The sequence below is a fragment of the Miniopterus schreibersii genome, assembly GCF_964146895.1.
Source record: "Miniopterus schreibersii genome assembly, chromosome: 9".
Lineage (NCBI taxonomy): Eukaryota > Metazoa > Chordata > Mammalia > Chiroptera > Miniopteridae > Miniopterus > Miniopterus schreibersii.
The window spans coordinates 55,540,844-55,565,015 of NC_138118.1; the positions used below are offsets into that span (position 1 = coordinate 55,540,844).

General features: G+C 39.3%; 1 protein-coding gene across 11 annotated transcripts in view; it reads left to right on the forward strand.

The window, feature by feature from the left end:
- Nucleotides 1–1,794: 1,794 nt before the first annotated feature.
- Nucleotides 1,795–24,172, forward strand: part of ADAM22 (ADAM metallopeptidase domain 22) — a gene marked incomplete at its 3' end in the record, with an annotated part of 186,572 nt that continues 164,194 nt past the window's right edge. For 10 of the 11 annotated variants that reach the window (XR_013999568.1, XM_081147529.1, XM_081147520.1 and 7 more), the window contains exons 1-2: nucleotides 1,928–2,109; nucleotides 2,566–2,726. Coding sequence is in view for 10 of the 11 variants with exons in the window: in XM_081147529.1 (XP_081003655.1) it covers nucleotides 2,025–2,109; nucleotides 2,566–2,726 (246 nt within the window). Of the gene's footprint in view, nucleotides 2,110–2,565; nucleotides 2,727–24,172 lie in introns of all 11 variants that reach the window. The other variant, XM_081147528.1, reaches the window with a different exon arrangement.

Sequence of the window (24,172 nt, forward strand, 5' to 3'; positions counted from 1 at the left end):
CCAAAGTAATTTTGAGAAAGAACAAAGCTGGAGATATCAAACACCCTGATTTCAAACTATATTACAAAACTAGATTACAAAGCAATAGCAATCAAAACAGTATGGTATTGACATAAAAACAGACACATAGATTAATGGGAAAGAATAGAAAACCCAGAAATAAACTCATGCATATATGATCAATTAATTTATGACAAAGCAGCCAAGAATATACAATAAACAGCATTGGAAAACCACATTCAAAAGAACAAACCTGGACCCTTATCTTGTAACATACACAAAAGTAAACTCAAAATGGATTAAAGGCTTGAATGTAAGGCCTAAAGCCATAAAACTGAAACTGGAAACTCAAAACTTGAACATAAGACCTGAAAATATCTTCTGGTGAGGATTAAAAAAATTTTTTTCCAAAGAACATCATGTGGAAGATTCTTCTGTATGTTTTACAGGACTAGAATCAGGACCGAGGTTACACAAGCACAGGTTCAACCAGGAAAATGTGGGAAAAGACTCAGCTCTGAAAGCAGGAGATCCAGATTACTTTATGACTAGACTCAGCTCTGAAAGCAGGAGATCCAGATTACTTTATGATTAGCCATGTGACCTTGCGAAAAGTCATTTACATTCTAAAATCCAGTGCTGTCCAACAGAACTTTTTCCAACAATGGAAACTTTCCATGTTTTTGCTGTACAGAACAGTAGCCACTCACCACAGGTATCTTCTTCAGCACTTGTAATGTGGCTAGTATGACTTAGGAACCGAATTTTAAATTTTAATTAATTTAAATAGCAACATGTTGCTAGTGGCTACAGTATTCAAAAGGTGCAGCTCCAAACCTTAATTTCCTCTTCCCTGAAATGGGAGAAATAATAGTTATCGAATTGTTGACCTAAGGTTAACACGACTTTATATGTGACCTCTGAAAAACTGTACCGTGGTAACTACACAAGTGTTAATTGTGTGGGCAATTTTTTTATTATTGTCTTATCCTCAAGAGTTTCTAATATTTGAAATTAAAGAAAAATGGAATAGGCAGACGAAAAAGTGGAGTTCCCCAAGTTGGGTTTTCATATAGGTTCGAGGCAGACAGATATCAGAGAAAGGGCAAAGACGCCATGAAGAGTTGGGCTAAATCCAACACCTCCTTCCAGTGCCTGCGTAGACCTTCTTCAGCAGGATCCGCTGCGTCCCCCTGGCTGTTAGTGACCCTCCTCTAGCATCGCCAGGGCACTTTCCACCTGTACTGTGTAAAACGGTGTTTACTCCACTGTGTCCAAGGGCAGGTGCCCCTTAAACCTGTGTCCTTCCCCGTTGTGTCCCCTGCGCTTAGTCAGCCGCCAGGCACATAGTAGGCCCTCAATACTTGCTGAGTGATTAACCTACCATGTACTCTTGAGGATATAGTTCCCTGATAATAATTAACTATTAAATTTGTAAGAAACCTTAATACAGTTCTTTGCGGACGAAGCGGATGAATACCGGCTGTCGCAGCGGCGCGGTTGGAGAGCCTGGGTTCCAAGAGTCTTGTTTTCTGTCGCCTTTTCCTCCCTCGCGTCTTCAGGCTGCGGAGGCCTCGCGGTCACGAAGTCGCGACGATTCGCTCGGCGGTGGAGACGAGCGGGACGCGCGCGAGAACTACATTTCCCAGCGACGCCCGTGCGCGCGCCCCTGCCCGCGCGGGGGGCGGCGGGCGCGGCGGCCGCTCGCTCCCTGCGGAGTGCGTGTCGCCCGCCCGAGTCCGTGCCCGGGGAGGAGGTGGGAGGCGCTAGAAACCACTTAGCTACAGCCTACCGCCCAATGCAGCACTCGCTCGCTCCCCACGCCAGCGGAAGCGCCCGCCGAGCACAATGCAGCACTGAGGCAGCGGCGCGGCGGAGGCTGCAGCGCTACGGCCGCCGCAGCACCGGCCGGGGCTGGGAGGGGGCGGCCCCGGCGAGCCGGGGGGCGCTGGGCCGGGGACTCGGACCGGCTGCCCGGGCATGAGGAGCTGAGCGTCTCCAGCGAGGCTGCTGACGGCGGCACCATGCAGGCGGCGGCGGCTGCGTCCGTGCCCTTCTTGCTGCTCTGCGCCCTGGGGACCTGCCCCCAGGCGCGCTGCGGCCGCGCAGGTAAGTTCGCCACCCTCTGTGGTTTAGGGACGTACCATTTGCCGGGAATCTCTGCAGCCCGCAGACACATTGCAAAGGGGCATCCCCATTTCCCGAGCGCGCGGGGAGATTTTTTTTTTTTATTTGGAAGGGTGGTGAGAAGTGGAGAAAAAATACGTGTGGGGGCGCGCGGATGCATTAGAAGCCTTCGGTCGGATGACCTTCTTTTGAAGAAGAGGCATGGGGAGCATGGGAAAGGGGTGCTCTGCTTCTGGGCCCCTATCCTGGGTGCGCTTAGAGGAGCCGGTCCGAGGCTCTCCGCTGGTGTCTGCGTCCTTCCCAGCTGGGGTCCGAGAGGGAGGGGGCGGTGGAATTTTCAGAGGGGAGGGGTCGGGCCGCTCGACGGACGATTGTGAATGGGGGTTATTATTTTCGCGTTTTCTCCCCATTCCCTCCGTGTCCCCTTTCTGCCTGGAGGAGACGCCTCGCTGACCGAGCTGGAGAGGAGGAACGAGAACGGCTTCCTGGAGCGCCAGAGCATCGTGCCGCTCCGGCTCCTCTACCGCTCCGGCGGCGGAGACGAAACCGGGCACGACGCGCTCAACACGCGGGTGCGGGGCGACCCCAGAGGCGCTCAGGTGAGAGGCGCGGTCCGGGAGGGTGGCCCTCGCGCGGCTCTGCCCACCCGCGACTCCGCGTTTGCTCTCGGTTGCCCTGGAGATGCTGTGTTTTAGGTGAAATGAGCGCAATCCTATTGCTAGTCCAGCAGGGCGCTCCCTGTGCAAGAAAAGAACGGAAAGCGGGGACAAAAACCCCAGACGGCCGCAGGCCAGGGACTTGGCTGGAGAGGAGTTCGTGCGGGATCCCTCCAGCAGTGCGGGAACTGAGCGAAAGGGAGGAGACCCTCTCTCTTGTCTCAAGCAAAGCGGGAACCCTTTTACTCGTATCTAATGCATACGCGCTCCCTTCCAAATAAAAAGCAAGAAGGGATAGAACATTTGGGCATTATTTGCATCATTATTATTGTTGTGGTGGTTTTAATGCTCAAAGAGAGGACTTTATAAGCGATTAAACCACCATTGGTACTGTAGAAAATTGTAAAAGCAAACCTGGAGATCCCTAACTAAACTCAAACCATAAAAATAAGCTAAACTGCAAGGTTCTCAGCTCACTCAGCATGTGGACACCAGAGATGTACTCATTCACCTCCACTTTCCAGGAAGGGCAGTCCCCTCCCTGCTTTCTTCTTGGTAGCAGCCTTCTTGGTGTAATTAGGACCATACTATTTATTGGGCATTTGTTAATTATGTTTTTAAAAAAGATCTAAGTTTACCAGTTACCTATGTTTAGATTAATATCACACATCCACAGGTATGCTGAAAATTATTTTGAATTTACTGGTTAAGTTCAGTAACTACTTGGGGCTCTGTAAACATTTTTTGAATTTATATACACGAGTCTGGCAACCAGTTCACTCACCTACCATCAGTGCTTATGAAAATAGAACTTAAGTAGTTGAAAATTTGTAAACTTAACTGAAGCAAATTTACAATTTATCTATGTAATAAAAGAAAAATACTATTTAAATTTGTATTTGTAGCCAAATCTTAACATTTTAATATAAGTGAGGAGGTAATTTAAAGGGCTACAACAATACTCATCAAAGTTAGATTATTGTAGTAAAAAAATCTAATATGTCAAGCTTTTAATGAAATATTCCATTATTTGAATTAGTGTTTGGTAAATCCTGTTGTTGTTTTTTTCATTTTAATTTGTTTCTGTAGTAAAACTGAAGAAGCAGGGGGGCACCGTCTTATTTTTCAATACGTTAGAATTATTTCTGTAGAGGAATAAGTTTTAAACACACAGAAAAGCAGAATATTGTAATGAACCCCCAGCTTCCCAATTAGCAACTCATATTAATTACCAATTAGTCAACTCAATTACTAATCTTGTTTTACCTATATCCTACCTATTTTCTTCCCCTTCCTGTATTATTTTGAAGCAGATCATATAATTTCATTTATAAAAAGTTTTACTATGCATTTCTAAAAGATAAGGATTCTTTTAAAAATGTAACCATATTATATCTAATATAGAAATATTATATATTAAATATGTAAACATGTTAAAATATATAAAAACGTATGTAAATATTATACATACATATTTAAGTTTGTTTGTTTGAGCCAGGACCCAAATAATGTCTTTTTTTTTCCCCCAAATAATGTCTTTTGACTACAATTAGTGTGTGCATGTGTTTTATCCTCACCTGAGGATATTTTTTTCCACTGATTTTTAGAGAATGGGAGGGAGGGAGAGAGACAGAGACAGAGAGACAGAGACATCAATTGGTTGCCTCCCTCATGAGCCTGACTGGGTTCAGGGATGGAACCTACAACCGAGGTATGTGCCCTTGACTGGTAATCGAACGAGTGACCCTTAGGTCTGCAGCCGATGCTGTAACCACTGAACAAAAGCAGTCAGGAGGCAGTGTGTTTTGTTTTAAGTGTCCTTAATGTATATTTTCCCCTCTATTTCTTTGTGTGTTTTTTTTCCTTGCAATTTATTCACTGACAACAGGGAGTCTTTCATCCTATAGAGTTTCCTACAGTGTGAATTTTTGCTGATTATAACCAGTACTTTAAAACAAATCACAAAGACTTTCTCAGAGAGGAAGGGAGACAGAAGGAAGTTGATGCAGAAAAAGAAAACTGCAGGATTGAACCTGAAAGTGCTGAGTCTGTGCCTCATGCTAGTACTGTCTTCAGGTTCCCGTGCCCTTCTCTGCGTTGGGGAAAGACCACCACTTTGGAAAACAAGCCAGTATACTCCTTTTCTGCCCATTTATGGAGCTCTACTTCTGCAGTTTTTTGATTCCTGAGTCTCTCCACTTGGGGCAGAAGATACCTTGGGCCCCTGCAGTTTCTGCTTTCTACAGCAATAAACATCACAATTGAGAAGAATGGCTCTGCCCTTTGGTGAGGTGTGAATGAATTGGTAGGATATAGGTTAAATAGCATGAATAGATTATTAATTCAAGTCAGAAATGAAAATGAAGATACTGTCTTGTCATCGAAGTGATTATTTCAGGAAATCATCTCAGTGCCTGGCACGTAGTAAAGTACACACAATCCATCTGGTTGGATATCTGGATCACCTGGGGAGCTTTTGCAGTTTTCCGTACTCCTTAAATGATAGTTGGTTGTTACAAGGACTGAATCTGGCAGAGCTGTAAAGACCTACTTGCCATATGCCAACTTTTCCTGCAGTTAGGAAACGAAGGAGTTTTCCTGCATTGTGGCATTTCTAGTTTTCTCAAGAGATGTAATTTGACCTGAAAACATGAGTTGATTGTATATGGTCCTTGTTATTTCTTTGGTAATTAAATAGATATAATTTATGGCATCTTAGCTACCCGTAGATATTTTTAGCAACTTCCTTTCTACTTCAGAAATAAAATTGGGATGATTTTGTGTCAACTCACAAAACATATATCATTTGTTGATTTATTTAAAGGCATTTATTTATTTGAGCCTCTTCTGTGTACCAACTTTTGTGCAAGGCCCTGGGGATTTAAAGAGAAAAGACACAGTTTTAGCCTTTAAGGGATTTACAGACAGGTGGGAAGATGGATGAGTGAATAAGCAGTTACATTCTGCCCAATCTGTGGGATTTTCTGGAGGTGACCCCAGAAAGCTGTGGAAGCAGAGAAGACCTATTATTTAACCCAGGTGGGCAGTCAGGATGGACTTTCGGGGGGAGGTGCTGTGTGAGCTCTGTTTTGAGAGTGAGTAGGAATTGGCCAGATTAAAGGGAAGGGACTGGAATATGAAACCCAAGGGGCAGCAAGTACATAGGCATGTGGGACACATTTTTGTTAACCGCAAATAGTTAGGATTTAAAGGACAGATGAGACAAAACAGGAAAGCAGAGAGATGCTGCAGCACCTTTATGATTTGCTGAGGAATTTGGACTTTGTCCTAAAGGCAGTTGAAGGCTTTCAGAAGGAGAGTTAATTGACCAGATTTGTGTTACCGTGGGATAATCTTAATAGTTAGAAATGAATAGAGTTGGGGTTGTTTAATTCATAGGTAAATATCAATTCACGTACTCATTAAGCTTCATAAGAACTTAATTTATAAGTAGATTGAAAATACTGTATAAATGAATTAATATTTATAAAGCACTTAGAACAATGCTGGGCATATTGCAAATACTGTATGAGTTTTTGTTAAATAACAAACTCCTTCAGGCTTCTTGAGTACTATTTAGAAGTTTTGTGACATCACTTTAATGCAAAAATGGTGCCCTAATTACCTGATTTTAACACATTCCCACGAGTAAGTTACAGATTACTCAAATTTACATAAATAAGTGGAATCTAACAGTGCTAGAGATGGAAGAGACCTCAGAGGTCATCTACACTAATTCAGGAACTACTCCTCACCTGGTGAGAACAAGCCATTGGCCCAGAGTAAGGGAGCCAGCCACGTATTACTTGTGTTTTAGAGAGCTCGCAAGAACTGTGATGGTATAACATACCTCACTTGTACTCATAATGTGTCCATGTTTCAGTTTTTATCACTAAATGGAACACAACACATATTTTTGGGGAGAAATTTACATTTTAGTTCTGTGGAAATACTGGCAATTTGGTGTAAAATAATAATTCTGTTGATAGGAGTCTATTACTACATGGGCAGTTATGTGAATGCATACTTTATTATTTTTTTATTTTAAAAAATACTTTATTTTTATTCTAGGTGGGATGATCAGCTCATACTGAAAGCTTATTATGCCATAAAGTCCTAGAACTGATAGTCAGAGACATCATATTTGATTGTAGATAACCTTGCTATCCTCCAGGTTGTCTGCCTAGTCTGAAGTAATGTCAGTCCTGTAAAATAGCACTCAGAACTATAATATCCAAAATACTCAGTGTCTTTCTTCTGACTTAAAATTATTTGTGTTGAAGGAATTGTATGTTTGCAGATAAAAGGACAAAACTATTTTTTAACTGGACACCCATATGGGCAGGGTAACACCTACTGAGTCTTATTGATGATTTGATACTCATAATCACAAAATTGCTATTTTTAAGATTAAGCACCTTAATGGTTACTCCTTTTTTGCTAGCCACCCATGACAGATTTCTGTAGCATCAAAGATAGATAATTTGGTGATTTATTTCGTTGTGCGGTACCCCATCAATTTCCAATAATTTGTTTTTCACCCAGTGATCACATGTCTCTACAAATAACAGAATTTCTTTTTGTTAGAAGTCTTTGTTGTCAGCGAATAGATGGGCTGCTTATTCCTCTGTCTCTTTCCCTGGAAAGTGTTGTAGCTTTTCAAATAGTCGGTCAGGTGCCAAGAACATAGACCTACAATTTGTCATAGTTTTGATAATCAGTAATGAACGGGGAAAGTGCAAGATAGCAGCAAGAGGCAGGCTCTAGGAGTGCTCCCTTTTCACAATTATATTTATACATATGCCTGAGCATGGATGAGCTGTACTTAAAAATTGTGCTGTTTCACTTGGGAGCTCTGAGTCAGCTTGATGGTAAATTGTCTGCAGTACTGCTTCCCTGGCAGAAAAGGGCTCCTAGGAATTACAGCCTTAGAAGTATTTTGCAAGGAGAGCACAAATCTTGTTTTCTCTTAATGTGCATTTGTTAAACCTAAGTAGCTCAATATTGATAAAGTTTTTTTCACCAATCAAAACTTTGTTCTGCTCTGCTGCTATAAATAGGAAGGAGACATTTCTTAGTGCATTCTTATTCCCATACCAACCTTCTCTTACCAATTAAATAATTAAAAGAAAATGAAATTCAGAATTGTACAAGTTTCCCTTAAGTCTTTTTTTTTTTTACTCTCTGAGATTCCCAATTTGTGTATGTTTCTTTTGGGCATCTTTGAAATTCTGCGTAATGATTTTACTGTGCACAAAGAAGAACCTGTCTTTCATAGGTTCTATATAGCTATACATGGAAAATTATGAATTACTCAAAGGGCTTATGGGTTGATAAATTTTTTTTTTAGTTTTATTTGTTTTCTTATATTTCAGAGAATGCTGAGTGTTCCATCATTTTTAATGATCAGATTCCCTCCTAAAAGTCCCTGGCGGGGGCCTGCTTTCTTGTCATAACACACTGAGAGCGAACCTGTAAGGTACTCAGTAACTCCCATGGGGCTCAGGTAGGGCCACATTTGTCATTAAGTCTCATGGAGAAGCCCCAGAGGGAAAACGATGTTAATACAAGGAGGAGGGAGAGCTGAAGAAGAGGAAGAACCCTTGAGAACAGTGAGAAGGAGGAAGGAAGGAGAAATCAGGAAAAGAAAGAAACACAATAGTGTCATGATACATGTTCCAGTATATACTAAAATACTTAATCTGCCGTAATTTATGTGCTTACTTTTTATAGTGCCAAATGATCTTCTGAGTACTTGATGTACATAAACGCATTGCATCTTCACAAGAATCATGTGACAGGTAATACTTGTTAGATGCAAAATCACAAAGCTGATAGGTAGCCGAGAGGCCGCTTGAACCCAGGCACTTCAGCTGCCCTGTGCTGCCTGTGTGCTTAACCACAGTGCTAAACTGGCCATGTGCTAGGGGACCACCAACATTTTCTTAGATGTCATTCAATAACACTGGGGTCAGAGATTTCTTACACATGCCCCATTGGAACTATTTATTTCTTTCAGCACTTGAAAAAATCTTTTAATGTTATGTAGTAAGTAGCGAAGAAGCTTGCAGAACACAGCAGGGATGCTTCATGTCTGCTACCTTGAGAATGAGAGTGGAATATGGAAAGATACTTAACATTTAAAAGGTGAAAAACACCTCTTGGAGGATGTGTGCTTTGTTTGTTTTGGAACTGGATGTGTAGACTGACTATTAGAAACTTTGTAAATAAAAGATTTTAGTATTTAGCAGTCAACACCATAATTAATGTGCTCTTTTGTGGTCAAAAATTTTATAAAACAGAAATATCAAATGCTAAACAAGGATTCATATCATATGACCTTTTTCAAAAGAAAAGGTATGAAATATCTTTTTTGTCTTCATAGAACAAGTAGCTCCAGAGTTCCAAATGTCAGAACATTCAGGTAAAAGAGATATGTAACCAATCAATAATAATAAAAAACAGTAGCTTCTGAGAACATCTAGTTGGATGTGTTTACTTTGGTAATAAAAGCACTGGAAAGCAAATATTTAGTGAAAGTTAAAAAATAATAATATTTATTGAACATTTATCATGTGCCAAGTGCTTTCCATGCATCATCTCTCATTATGAGGTAGATACAATTATTAACCCATTTTGTCAATGAGAAAACTGAGACTTAAAGGAAGTTAATTAACCTGCCCAGGGTCATGCAACTAATAAATAGTATTGGGGAAAGGATTCTCAAAGAAAATGTTAGAAATCACATAAAATAATCCTTTTTAATCTTTGCTATTTATTTAATGTGTGGTTACCTGTTTACCTCTGTGTTAGAACATACCTAGCGTTATTTCTTTAAGAAACTCTTGGCCCTGCCAGGTCTCTTTCCTGGCTAACTTCTTCTAGGGGTGGACTGATGATGTCATGTTTAGCATTGTTATGTTCATGTCTAGAAATGGGTTTACTTTATACTTCTATCTCAGATATTCTTTTAAGCACATAGAAATATCTGAGTCCATATCTAAATGACAGCAGAGAATATCTGCTCTCTGAATATTTGTTGGAGTTTAATCTGCCATAAATTCACTTAAAAGAAACTGATTATGGAGAATTATCTTCCATTCCTTCATAGTGTCCTGACCTCACCTCCAGAGATCCTGGGTGGGGGTATTTTAAAAAGTTTCCCCAGTAGATTCCAATTTATATCCAGGGTTGAGGAGCTCTGTGTATTCTTAAAATTTAAGAGATTTTTCCCCTAACTCTCTTTAGATTTAAGTTAGTCACAAGAGAGTTTGGTATCTGAATTTGTATCAGTCTTCTCAGTCACTTCCTTGACCTCTTCAATCATCTACCAGGCTTTTTCTAAAGGACATCTTGAAGGACATTGTAAGAGATTCCTGAGAAACCAAGTACAGTATCAATCAAAGTCTTGGTGAACATCACACATGATGTATCATCAGGACCGAGAGGAGAGATTTGTCCTGTAACTGTTTCCTTTTCCGAGTTGGATGCCAAAAGTTTAGAGGTCAGTTGTGCCCTCCTGCAGAGTGAAAGTCACAGCTTGAGTTTTCATAGCAGTTTCATAACTCGCTCATCAGTGTGCTCCTCTCAGAAGTCATCTGCAGTATTTCTTGGTTCATGAGGTTTATCAGGCTTGGAAGTCAGATCTATGCACGTTTTCATATGCATGTTATACTTTGATTAAAATAAATTTTCAGGATGAAAGGAAAGTCACCTCTGTCCATTTTTCTAAAGTAGTCCCACCTCACCCCCTCCTTATTACATCACTTTTACTCTATTGTCTTCTAACAGTTGTTAGCGTTTGACATTCTTTTTAGCGATTGATTTGTCTATTGTCTTTCTTCCAGTATGCCATCACTAGAATGTAAACCATGAGAAATCATCTTGTCTCTTTATTCACAACACATCTCCATTGCCTAGAACACTGAGTTGGTGTTCAGTAAATATTTATTGAAGTAGTGAATTTTCCCTCTCCTCCAGTTTCCTCATATACTTAAAATTTTAATTTTATTTTGTAATTGTCCATATAAACAACCTGAAATCCTTTTTGGAACAAGGTAAGGTTCCAAATGCATAAATGCATGAATAATTTTAGTCTTTTAAAATATTGAATTTATAGACCTTTTTGATAATTACAATTTTACACATAATTAAATAGAGTTCAGTGTACTGTATTTTAAAAAATATACATACTTCTGGTTGCCAGAGGGGACAGAGGTTGGGGACCAGGTGAAAAAGGTGAAGGGATTAAAAAGTGTAAATTAGTAGTTACAGAATAGTCGCAGGGATATAAATTACAGCATAGTGAATATAGTCAATAATATTGTAATAACTATGTATGGTGCCAGGGGGGTACTTGAGTTATCAGGGGAAACACTGTAAAGTATATAATTGTATAACCACTATGTTGCATACCTGAAACTAATAGAAAATAATATTGAATGTAGATCGTAAGTGAAAAATAAAATTAAAAACAAAAAATAAAAATATGAATACTTAATATATAAAAACTGATTTTAGACTTCTAGTTGTTCTTTACTTCTGATTTCATCATTTGAGTTGTTTTTAAGATATAAGTCTGTTTTCCTCAGCACAGACTATTATATGTAATTTCATTTTGAAAATGAAATTTTGAAAATGCTGTATCACAATCCAGAAATGTCAGCAATTTTTACTGGAAAGAGAAAGAATAAAGAATTTAATCCCTTACCTGCTACACTCCCCACCCCTGCCTTACAATCTATTTGTTGTTTGTATTGAAGAAAAGTTTCAGAATCGTATTTATCAGCAGGGGGAAATCAACATTTTTCTTCTCCTTTTTAAAAATTAATTTTGTACCAGGGGATATTTAGCACTTAGCATTGGTTGTCCTTTTGTTGCGTTTTTTGTCCCAAGTAAAGAACATTAGATAACTCTTTGATAATGAGAAATCAATGATGCTTTCCCAGACAAGCATCGAGAGCTCATATTTTGCAAGTGGTTTTAAATTTTTCTACACAAGGCAGAACTGATCGACAGTGTCTTTCAAAAGAAAATTTATTGAATTTATTAGGGGAACATTGGTTAATAAAATTATATAGGTTTCAAGTGTACAATTCTATAATACATCTTCTGTACGTTGTATTGTGTGATCACCATCCAAAGTCAAGTCTCTTTCCGTCATCATTTATCCCCTCAATACCCTCTTCTACCTCCCCCCACCCCCTTTCCCTCTTATAATCATCATATTGTTGTCGGTTGGTTGACAGTTTTCTTAGACCACTTATTCTCCTTGGCACTGCCTCATGTCTCTAGCCTGCATCACTTTCTGTTCTTATTTATTTATTTTAGTTATTTATTTAGTTATTTATTTAGTTTGTCTTTTAAGTAGGCTTGTTTGGGAGAAATTGTTTTCATTTCCTACGCAGGATGTTGGGGTCAGACTAGTACATACAATTTGCATGTACTGGTTATAGCTCAAGCTTTTCTCTAAGTGGGATTTCTTTCTTTGGTGTAGATAGCAAGATGTGGCAGAAGGAGCTGTCACTTCACACACAGAACCTGATTCTACAGATTTCCACAAATTCCCTAGTGGATTTTGAATGTCTTTGGAGTATCCTGTCATGGGTCTGGCCAGGAACCCAGCAGTAGTCCTCAGCAGTAATAGGTAGCAGCAGTCAAGATTATACATGTACTGTTTATTAAAGCTAAATGAGCTGTACAAAATCATAAAATGTGAGAACAATTTTGCAGCCCTGAGTCAAAACTTTCACCCTACATTGCTGTTTTTCAAATTTATTTCCTCATGAAAGTACCTTTAAATTTGGACGGATACTGATTGATAAGACAGTGGAGAAATTCAAGAAGTATTCATTGCTATCACCAAAGGTGAAGCTATTTCTGATTGGGTAAGTGACTAGAGATAAGGCCATTTCAAACCATGGTGTATAGCAATTTTCATTGCTTCTCAGGACACTCGAGGATAAAAATGGGGGAAGAATATTGGTGCTGAGATACTGAGAATTCTCATTTAGTTTCTGAGGTAAGTTTAGCATGATGTTCTTAGAGTTCTTAATGATCTTGCATAGACAATGTTCTCTCATATTTAATGAAGGAAAAGTACTATTAATTCATAACTTAACCAATTTAATATGAAATCTACTTGAGGTCATTGATTAATGAGTTGTTTAGGACATTTCTTTTTTTTTTTAGTAATTTTTTTATCTTTCAGTTACAGCTGACGTATAATATTATATTACTTTGAGTATACAACCCAGTGATTAGGCATTTATATTACTTACGAAGTGATCACCCTGGTAAATCCAACCTATGTCTGACACCATACGTAGTTATTACAATGTCATTGACTGTACTCCCTGTGCTGTACTTTATATACCCATGGCTATTCTAAAAAAACCCAAAAACTAAAACTACCAATTTGTACTTAATCCCTTCACCTTTTTCACCCATCCCTCCAACCCTTCTCCTATCTGGCAACAGTCAAAATGTTCTCTGTATCTATGGGGTTTTTTTCTGTTCTGCTTGTTCATTTTATTTTTTAGATTCCACATATAAGTGAAATTATATGGCATTTGTCTTTCTCTGTCTGACTTATTTCACTCAGCACAGTATCCTCTAGGTCCATCCATGTTGTTGCAGATGGCAAGATTTCATTCCTTTTTATGGCTGAGTCATATTCCATTGTGCCTAGGCACCACTTCTTTATCCGTCATCTGTTGATGGACACTTAGGTTGCTTCTCTACGTTAGTTACTGTAAATAACGCTGCAATGGACACATGGTTGTATATGTCTTTTCAAATTTAGTGTTTTAGGTTTCTTTGGATAAATACCCAGAAGCGGAATTGCTGGGTCCTTAGTTGTCTCTTGTTATAGCCTTTGTTTTGAAGTCTGTTTTGTCTGGTTAAAACATTTCTTAAATGTTCTGATTATGAAATCATAAACTTTTCAGTTGTCTTAGGGTGTTAGGGTAAACATTATTTTATGTTTATTTAATTGTACAGAAAAACATAGAGTGAAGGCATGCATCCTCATTGAGCACAGAGCCTTGTACGTACCAAGGGCTCAACAAATAAATGTTGACAATGAAATCACTGATGCCATGACTTATAGAGCTCTGTTGCATTCTTAGGCCCCCAGATCTCTCTTGTCATATGAGGTTTTCTCTGGTCAGTTATCTCTTTTCTTTTCTGTTCATCTCTTTCTTTTCTCCTCTCTCAGTACAGGTTCTGTCACTTTCCTGTTGCTCCTTTCCATTTGTCATTTTCTTGTGAACTTAGCCTTGCTCTTTTCCTTATGACCACTCTATTTCTGTCAAGTGCCTCTTTTTCTCTTAGCAGCTACAGTAAAAAACAAGTCTCTGAAAGGCTATTTACATTCAGTGTTGGGTTGGGAACCATTCCTGCTGCACGTTGCTGGACTTGACTTATTTTGGGATTTAGAAAATGTGTTATAGTTCAACAAGCTTTGCACTTAACTACTTACCTTTAAGCCTGTTTTTTTGTTTGGTTGGTTGGTTGGGGTTTTGTTTCTGTCTTTTTTTGATGTGTGTTTCTTCTTTTTCCTGTTTGTTTCTTTTGTTCCCCTTAAATTGTCTCTCTCCATTCTTTTCTTTGGGTGTGGATTCAAGTGTCCCTTCTGCTCTTCACTGCTGGAATAATTGCCTTTCTAAAATCATTCTCCTGTTCTCGTAGCTCATAACCCCCTAGATTTAAGTTACGTCTCAGTTCATTCTCCACACTTGCTGAGCACGTCACTTCTCAGAGTCTTCCAGAATGATCCATTGCCACATTGCTACAGGATTCACACTCAGTATTAAGGAATGATGAGGCGCTTTTATAGGTATGCTGAAAGTAAAACGTGCCGCATAGGCTTGTCATAAAATCGTCCCTGCTTATGTGTGTGTGAGTGTGGTTTGGGAGGTGGAGATCAAAGCGCTGATAACTTGGGTGTGTTAATGGAAGGTGTCCCCGTGAGATAGCCTGTAATCTCAGGCTGGAACTGTCATTCGTATTCAGCATTGTTTCTTTACTGCTTGGCTCTGTGCCTGATGCTCAGCAAATATTTCTGGTCTACCTCTGTTTGAATTTTCTGTCTCAAAGATGCAGAAAAAAAGTTCAGTGGCCATTTATGTTCCTGATTTTATATACTTTTGATGTATTTTCAACAGTTAGGGCATCTCTTTCTGAATGTCTTTTGTTGGGATGGGTTTGAGAGGAGGATGGGCCTCCTTCCACATCTGTGCCTGATCTCTGGCCCCTTCCTCCCTCTTCCCCCTGCTTGTGTTCTTGCCAGCCCAGCAGGGCCACCCTGGCTACGGCATGCGAGGGTCTGTGCCAATTCCATCCCTGCTAGCGCCTGAATGGCATCGGGGTGAGGTGCGGCTTATTAGGAGAGGCTGAAGCATACCAAGGAGAGGGGACACTGGAGAAAGTGGTGGGAACTCAGACGATGACAGGCGTGTTGTCATTCTACCACATAAAGCCGCCTTGCTGTCTCGGCTGCCTTGTCACTGTGACAAAATCATTCATGTCAGTCTCTCTCAAAAAGAAATCCAAGCTATTTGACCTTTGTGCGTGTGACTTTATTCACCAGATTTTGCCATTTACTCCCTGGAGCTGTATTTTTTTTTGACACAGTGATGGGAGAGTGACATACGGTATTTTTCATGGATCTGGACTCATACGACATATTCAGCCAAGGACTCCCCTGATATTTGTTTTCAGAGTTTTGATTTTTTTTCTTTAACTGTAGTTTTGAACTGAGGACAACATCCTCTCTCTCTCTCTCTTTGGTAGATAAGTTCCAGATACATTCTTGTCTAATATTGTTTTATTTTAATTTCCCCCCCAATTTTTACCTCTCTTTTAGAGACTAACATGTTAATATAAAATATTTTATGTCTTTGTTTCACAGATGGTACATATTGTGCATAGAGTACTGTTACTCCATGAAACCTCCATGCCTCTAAGAGGTGTGCACATCTGATTGAAAGCAGAAAGAACACGTTAGAGAACAGTCACTTTAGAATAAGTAGAGACCACCGGCAAGGATGGCACTCTGTGTTGTTTTTAAGCATATCTATATCTTAGTGTAAGTGAAGGATCTGAAAGTAGGTTTAAGATCAGAAGAGAAAATAAGGGCTCATGATGGGGAGGAGGTTCCATCAAAATGGTAAGATCAGGTAGCTGACCAACAGAAATGAACTCTTAAACAGTTTTCATAACTCCTGTTGACCTAGTATAATCTCAGGAGCAAAGTAATTCATATTTTAATTATAAATACAGTTTTTATAAGAGATTTATTGAAATGGTATTTGCATATCATAGAATCTACCTATTTAACAAGAATATTCAACTTGAAGTTTACTAGTATAATCAAACAGTTGAGCAGTCATCACCACAGTCAATTTTAAAATGTTTCCATTGTCCTAGTCAGTTTTGCTCAGTGGTTAGCACGTTGGCCAGCGGACTGAAGGGTTCTGGGTTCGATTCTGGCCAAGGGAACATACCTTGTACCTTGGTTGCAGGCTTGATCCCTGCCCCAGGCAGGGTGTGTGTGTGAGGCAACCAATCAAGGTGTCTCCCTCACATTGATGCCTCCCCCCCACGCTTCTACTCTCTCTGAAAAGCAATGGAAAAAATATCCTCAGGTGAAGATTAAAAAAAAAAAATTTCCATCACCTCAGAAAGAAGCCTCATATACATTCCCCATACTCTCTCCAGTACTGCTGCCCCCGAACCCAGCCCTAGGCAACCACTAATCTACTTTCTGTCTCCATAGAGTTACCTATTCTAGACAATTCATATGCATGGAATCCTACACTATGTGCTCTTTTGTGACTGGCTTTTTAAATTTAGTGTGATGTTTTCATGGTTCATTCATATTGTAGCATGTGTTATTACTTCATTCCTTTTTATTGTTGAATCCATTCATTTTGATGGATACTTGTGTGTGTTTTTTCACTTTTGGGGAATTATACATAATGCTCTCTGAACATTTGTGTAGAAGTTTTTGTGCAAACATATAAAAACATACACCAAAAATCAAAGCAAGTCGTCTTGAAACAATACTTTTTTCCTTAATACATGTAGCAGTGTACTTTTCACTCTGTTTTTTTTTGTCATGTTCTAAAAAATCCGGGCCATGGATTTTTATCCTGGCCTGCACTAAAGTGATTTCAGAGCCCTGTAATGGGTCATGATCTGACCTATGGATTTAAAAACTGTCCTATAGGATTCCTGACAGATGAGCCTAATACCTATGAGGCAGCTCTGGGAACAGGTTTTAGAAGGTTAAGTCAACGTGTGCCTGCTGGAAGCTTCCAGCCATTAATTTTTTTTTTTTTAAATATATCTTTATTGATTTCAGAGAGAGGAAAGGAGAGGGAGAGAGAGAGATAGAAACATCAATGACGAGAGAGTCATTGATTGAGCCCACAACCCGGGCATGTGCCCTGACCAGGAATCGAACTCCGATCACGTGGATCCTAGGTGGATGCTCTACCACTAAGCCAGTCCTGGCCGGGCCAGCCATTAATTTTTGTTTCTTGTGCTTTTACTGACAATAGTGTTAGAGACATCTCTCTATGGTTGTTTTAGACCTGAGATTGAACCCACAACCTAGGTATGTGTTCTCCCCAGAATTGAACCTGCAACCTTTCGGTGTACAGGACAGTGCTCTGACTCCCTGAGCCACCAGGCCAGGGCAGTGCTACTCACCCCTTAGCTGTTATGTGGCATCAGTGAAAGCAACCATGTGAAGGTGCTTGTGAAAATTTCTTATTTTTATAATTATAAAAAGTTTATGTTTTGAAATAGTTTAAACATACAAAAGAGTAGAGAGAATAAGGTGACAGACATTCTTGTACTCATCATCCAGAGTCAACAAAATTTAGTAGCTCTTTTTTTTTAAGGACATAACATTATAGATTTAGGTGATGCTCTCCTTCCTTTCATTTCCCTCCCTTCCCAGAGGAAATTACCTCGCAGTTGGTGTCATCTTGCCTGGCTTTGTTTTCATACTGCTACTACATAAATATTTACATAAAAAATGTAACTGTGTGTTTTTTAAATGTACATATTTGGTGTCATACAGATCCTTTTGCCACCTCTCAACTTTGATTTTCAATCTCTTATGTTGATACAGATAAAATAATTGAACCCATCCTTTTTTATTGCTATCTGGCTTTCCATTTTATAAACCTACCATTTATGTGTTTTCCCTTCAGTGACATTTATAGAGTGTTTCCAGTTTTTTGCTCTGATAAGCAGCGTATGCCGATGATATATACATGTGCATGTGTTTCTGTGGGGCATATATTTGGAAGTGAAATTGCTGGTTCCTAGGGTTTGTACCTTTTCAACTTCTCTACATATTGCCTCATCACACAGTGAAATAATAATTTACATTCTACCAGCAGTGCATGAGAATTTCTGTGCATCCCCACCTTCATCATTATTTAGGATCATAAGCCTATTAAATGTCTAACTATATTGTGGGTGTGAAATGGTGTTTAATTATTTTACTTTGCATTTCTCTGATGACTAATGAGCTAGAACACCTTTGGGGACTATATTTCTTGTCTGAATGACCTAATCACATACTTTCCCCATTTTTCTAGTGGGATATTTGTATTGACTTACAGGTGTTTTAAATATGTTATGGATTCTCTTCTATTATTAGTTATCTCTGTTACAAATACTTTTTAAAAATTTTGTGGCTTATCTATTCATTCTCCTGGTATCATTTGTTGTAACAGATTAAGAAAAATGTTTTTGATGTTATCCATATTGACCCTTTCCTTCATGATTCTTTGTGTTTGTGTATTACATAACTACTGTAGAACCTGCTACAGTTTTATAATAAGTCTTAAACTTTAGTAAAACAAATCCCTGATGCAGTATTGTTCTTTAAAAAGTATTAAAAGATAGTGATTAAGAGAAGACCTGGAATGAGACTTCATAGATTCAAACCCACCATGCCCCTAGCTAACTGCATGAACTTGGCACACACTTAACTTCTCTAACCGTGTTTTTACACCAATAAAATAGCAATAAGAATAGTATCCAGGGAGAAAATGGGGATATCTGTAAGAGTGTCAACAACAACAAAAAAGAAAAAAAAAAAAGAATAGTACCAAGTTCAGACGTTATTGTGATACTGAAGGAAATAATACACACAAAGCTTATAGCTGAACATTTGGCATATAGTAAGAGCTCAATAAATGTTCTTTTTTTTTTTTTTTTTAGCTCTCGTAATTATCATTTCTTGATATAAAACCAGTATATAATGTTTTCTGTACACAAATCACTGGATTTCTCTGATTTTAAAGAGCTGATTTATGTCGAATGTTCTGGAAAGTAGAATGATTTGGACCCTGGTGCTAATTTTGAGTTCCATCTTTGTTCTCACTGTATTATTTCCAGGAATTTAGCAAACCAAAAGTTAGTCTTGTTTCCCCCCATAATACTAGCTCAGGTATCACGTGGGATTTATTTTTTTTAAATGGATGAGTAACCACGCAGCTCCTTTACTTTGGGATGGGAGACATCTCTGCATAAGCTAAAGCCTCAGTCGTCTGTATTCTGAATAGGGCTCTTCCCTGCAGGGAAGTAAGGAAGGGAAAGGAGAGCAGGCCACCAAGAGGTGAAGAGGCAGCTAGGTAAAAGGTTGGACTCCTAGTTCCCAAGCTAGGCTGAGTTTAGAATCTATATTTTTAACTGAATTAGAGAATGAAATGCTCTATTTTAATATCTTGTTTTAGTTTCTTTTTAAAAAACCTGTTTTGTCTGAAGAACTTCAAAATGTAAAACTCTAAAGGAACAGACATTTGAGGAAGAAAGGGCTCCCCAAATTTTATAGAGGGTAGCAGTTATTATAACCTAAGTCCATTCCTCTTCTGTGAAAACTAAGATCACCTTGCATCTGAAATGTATTTGTTACAACAGTTTTCATTTTCAGTGCAGTTTTTATTACAGCTTTATTGAGACATGATTTATGTACCACAAAATTAATGCTTTTGAAGTGTACAATTCAGTGGTTTTTAACATAGCTTTTAATAAAAGTTTTCGTCATTTAATTTTTTTTAAACATGTCTTTATTGATTTCAGAGAGAGGAAGGGAGAAGGAGAGAGAGAGAAAGAAACATCAACGATGAGAGAGTCATTGATCGGCTGCCTCCTGCACGCCCCCAACTGGGGATTGAGCCTGCAACCCGGGCATGTGCTGTGACCGGGAATCGAGCCGCGATCTCCTGGATCCTAGGTCGATGCTCAACCGCTGAGCCATGCCTGGCCAGGCAGTTTTAGTCATTTTAATTCTCTGTTTTCCCTTTCTGTTTTGCTCTTCACTTTTTATCATTCATTTGTTTTTCTGGTCCCATTGTGAACTAGTTGTGATCATAAGTTGCTTTGCTCAGCCTCTTCCCGAGACGACTCTGGGCCCAGCATTCAGATGTAGCCTTCAGCTCAATGAAAGAACTTCCATTTTCTTGCAGTGGATTCCCATATTTAATAAATATTTCAGCACTTAATCAATCAACCATGTGTTCCTGCACCTCCAACAGTTTTCAACAAACAGTCTTTCTAAAATCTGTTATTCCAAAGTTAGTTGTTTGTGTTATTTCTCTTAAGAAATAATTAGGTTAGAAGATGTCCGTCTGCTTTTATTTTAGTATCATATGCTCACTGCAGAAAGTGTTGAAGAAAAGAGGAGCTCTGAGTGCGGATATTATTGTTTCTGGGGTTGATAGTGGAGTGTCTGTGTGGAGAGTCTTTGCAGAACATCCCATCTCCATATGCCATTGGGTCAGTGTAGTCGCCCCATTTCACTTGAGAAAAACAGCTGTACTTGTCTCTGTACCTTCTGGCCCTTGTACAGTTGGGTATTTTAGTTATGCTTGAGCTATTAATCATGCCTTTTTATAGCTCCTGTACTCTGCAGCGTGTTTTCACTAGAACTAGAGGTTCTTGATTTCTCTTTTTGTCATCCTATCTTTGAGTAATGAGGGAACCGAGAAGATTGCAAATATTTAATAGACTTTGATTCTTGTACCTTTTCTTAAGACGTTTAAACTTGCCAGTTTTGCAATTAAAATTTCTCCTTTGGTTCTTTTATTTTTCAGATGAAGGCTCCATAATTGTTTGGGTGACACTAATATTGTGTCTGTTGTGTGTGTGTTGGAATTATTTTCTGTGATTTGATTTGTGAACTGACATTTAAAAAATTCATTCCAAAAATATTTATTGAGGGCCTACTACTATGTGTCAGGCACTGTCGTAGGCCCTTGAGATATATGAGTGAATAAAAAATCCCCAAATTTCTTTCTTTATGGGCCTTATGTTATAGTAGGTGGACAAAAACATAATACATGATAACTTATATAGCCTATTGGAGGGTGGTAAGTACTATGGAAAGAAAAAATATATAAATGGTAATGGTTATTGGGAGTACAAGAGGAATGTGGAGAGATAGGTTGTATTTAATAGGGTGGTTCATTAGGCCTCATAGAGAAGGTGACATTGGGAAAAACCTTGAAAGTAGGGGAGTGAACCAGGCAGATATCTGAGGAAGAGCACTGCAGGATGAGAGGACAGCCAGTACAATGACCTCAAGGCTAGAATTTGTTTTTTCAATATGAATAACAAGGCTACTAATCCAATGAAAATGGGTGACAGAGGTCTCATTGAAAACTGTACTGGGGGAAATATTTGGAATTATCCAGACCTCTGGCAGTATTTTCAGTTTCATTCTGTGTTCTCAAAGGATTATATTATCTCGTTAAAGAAGACTGTACAAATTTTCACTGTGGTGGCTGAATGTAATCCATCCCCACCAACTCCCCACAGTACAATGCATTTGGATTCTTCTTTGCAAGACAGAATTACTTCTATGCACTTGAATGTATTTCCCTTTATGTTTAGTACATACATGGCTGTGGATCACTCTGTTTGCAGGATGTTTTATCCTGTGTGGTTAGTAGATAATCTTAGTGCTAGCCTGCCATAAAGCTTACAAAGAAGCAAATTGTTTCTACTGTGCCTACTGATGAGAGGCATATTTCCAAGTCATCTTTGAATACATCCTGTTTCACAAATGGAGGAAATAGGCCTAAATTGCATTAAGAAAGTTTTGTTAGCTATTTAAGAAGGAAAATAAGATGATTCAGCATTAGGACTGACAGACTTCAAATAGGGGTTGAAGAACTGTCTCAAGAGCTTATAAAATAGGCTCAGCAATCATTTTTTCAAAATGGTTTTGAGTAGATGTTTGTTTCCTCACAGGTGGGAAATGAATCACGTAACTTATTGAGGTTCCATACAGCTCAAAGTTCCAGCCTTCTCCCTCTGAACTATAGATACTGCATATTTCAAGTCATGTAGTCAGTCACTAACAAATGTTGGTTGAATACAGTGCACAGGAATACAGGTTGGACGTTTTCAAGGAAAGTCAGTGAAATGCATATGCTGATAATGGTTATACTCTGTATATAACAGATATAGTGCTTATAACTACTAGAGAGCTAGCAAAGAAAGCAACCTTTATTATGGTGATATTTCTGAGAGCTATTTCCAGTTTTTGCATAATTACAATTTGCAAAATAACTTTTGTTCATATTATGGTGAGATAGCAGTTGTCAGATTCGTATCACATTTGTAAGTGAGCACATACTTTGTGCCAAGCAAGGCGCTAAGTGTTGGGAATACGGAGGCGCTTGGTGCAGAATTGAGACTGGAGGGTGCTGTAACTGTAAGGCATGGACCTCAAAGAGAGAGCGAAAGAGGAGTTGTCATCTGGAAGTGACAAGGGAGAAGCAAGAATAATTCTGACTCCTGGATGTAACACAAAATCCTGTTCACACATGCTCAGACTTTTGCTGCTCATGTGGTACAATAATAAATAGCACACTTTACATGTATTCAGTCTTCCCAGCAATCCTCAGAGGTTGGTGCTATTGTCCATTTACTAAATGGGGAAACTGAGGCACAGAGAGGTGAATCACTTGCCCAAGGTCATTCAGTTTGAGAAGGGATGGAGGCAGAATTTGAAACAGGCAATTTGGCTCTAGAATCTGGAGTCTTACCCACTGCCCTCTGCAGCTTTTAGTAAGTAACTGCTCACAGTTTTAAAACAGAGGGAAAACTCTTTAGTACAAGAGAGTTTAGCACGGATTCGATTACTGCCTTGCATAGTGGTAACATTTCTTTCCAGATGATAAATATGTGTGGGCAGTACTGTGTATGGTTCCCATGGAGTCCTGTGCACATGGTGGGGGTTCAGGATGTGGTGTAGTGGAGATGGTAGAGTATGCAGAGGAGGCCACAGAAGGACAAAGAGGATGGCTTGGTGGCAGGTTGCTGAGGATGCTTATCACGGGAATGTTTTAGCCAGGAGTCCTTGCCAGGAGACAGCTTCCCAGAAACTCAGTGGGGGTAGTTTAGGGCAACTATCTCCACACTCCTCAGAAGAGAATACATTCTCCCAGTGTATCATTTAATAAAAATAATTGAAAAATGAACTCTGTGTTACTTCAAAGTCTACATTCTTCAGAGCAACAAGGGGTACAGAACGATCATAAAACGGACAGAAAGAATGACTGTGCCCAGCCTCTTTCCTTTATAAAAGAGAAGCAGGATGTCTTGTAGGAATCCCTTCTTTAACTCAGCATGTAAGATGCATGGAGGCCTCATTAAAATTGCTCTAATTTTCCCCCCGTAGAGGCAACACCTAGAGAGTTTGGTTTATTCAGCTTTATTTCAAAACGCATCAACAGCATAGGCCCCTGGGTGTTCCACACCGTGTATGGAACATTGAAAACAGTTTAGTGCCCCAGCTTGTGCCCTCCGTTGTTAAGACCGAGAATTTAAGCAGAGGGAGAAATGAATGTCTCTAATTTAGCTAGTGGTTCCCAAGCTCCACCACCCTGCCCTAAGGAGGCCACAGCTCCTTGTGATTCCATTAGCTTATCCTTTCCACAGCCTTTTACATGAAATTATTCCTCTCAAGAACTGAGTTCATGTCAGTGGAGAAAAGAGTGGCGAGATTGAGGATTTTCTTTTCTTTTTATGTTCAGACACAAAGTCATAAAAATAATTAGAAATCTCCAAAGTTATGTTTTTTTCTTGGGTGGAGCTATATTTCAGGGCTAAGGGACAGTCTACATTTGATTCTGACTTTGCGTCACTAGACCCTGTTAGCTTGTCCCAGGTCTATAAAACAATTTAGTGATGACCTGTGTCGTATCTCCCTCTCCTAGGGCTGCAGTCATTCCTTCTGTTTAGGCTTTTTGGAGTTGGAATCACCAGCATTACACAGTTAGCTTGTTTAAAGGAGCAATTACTTTTCAAGTTACAGTCAGCTGCAAGCTTTCTTGGCTATAATGTATACACAC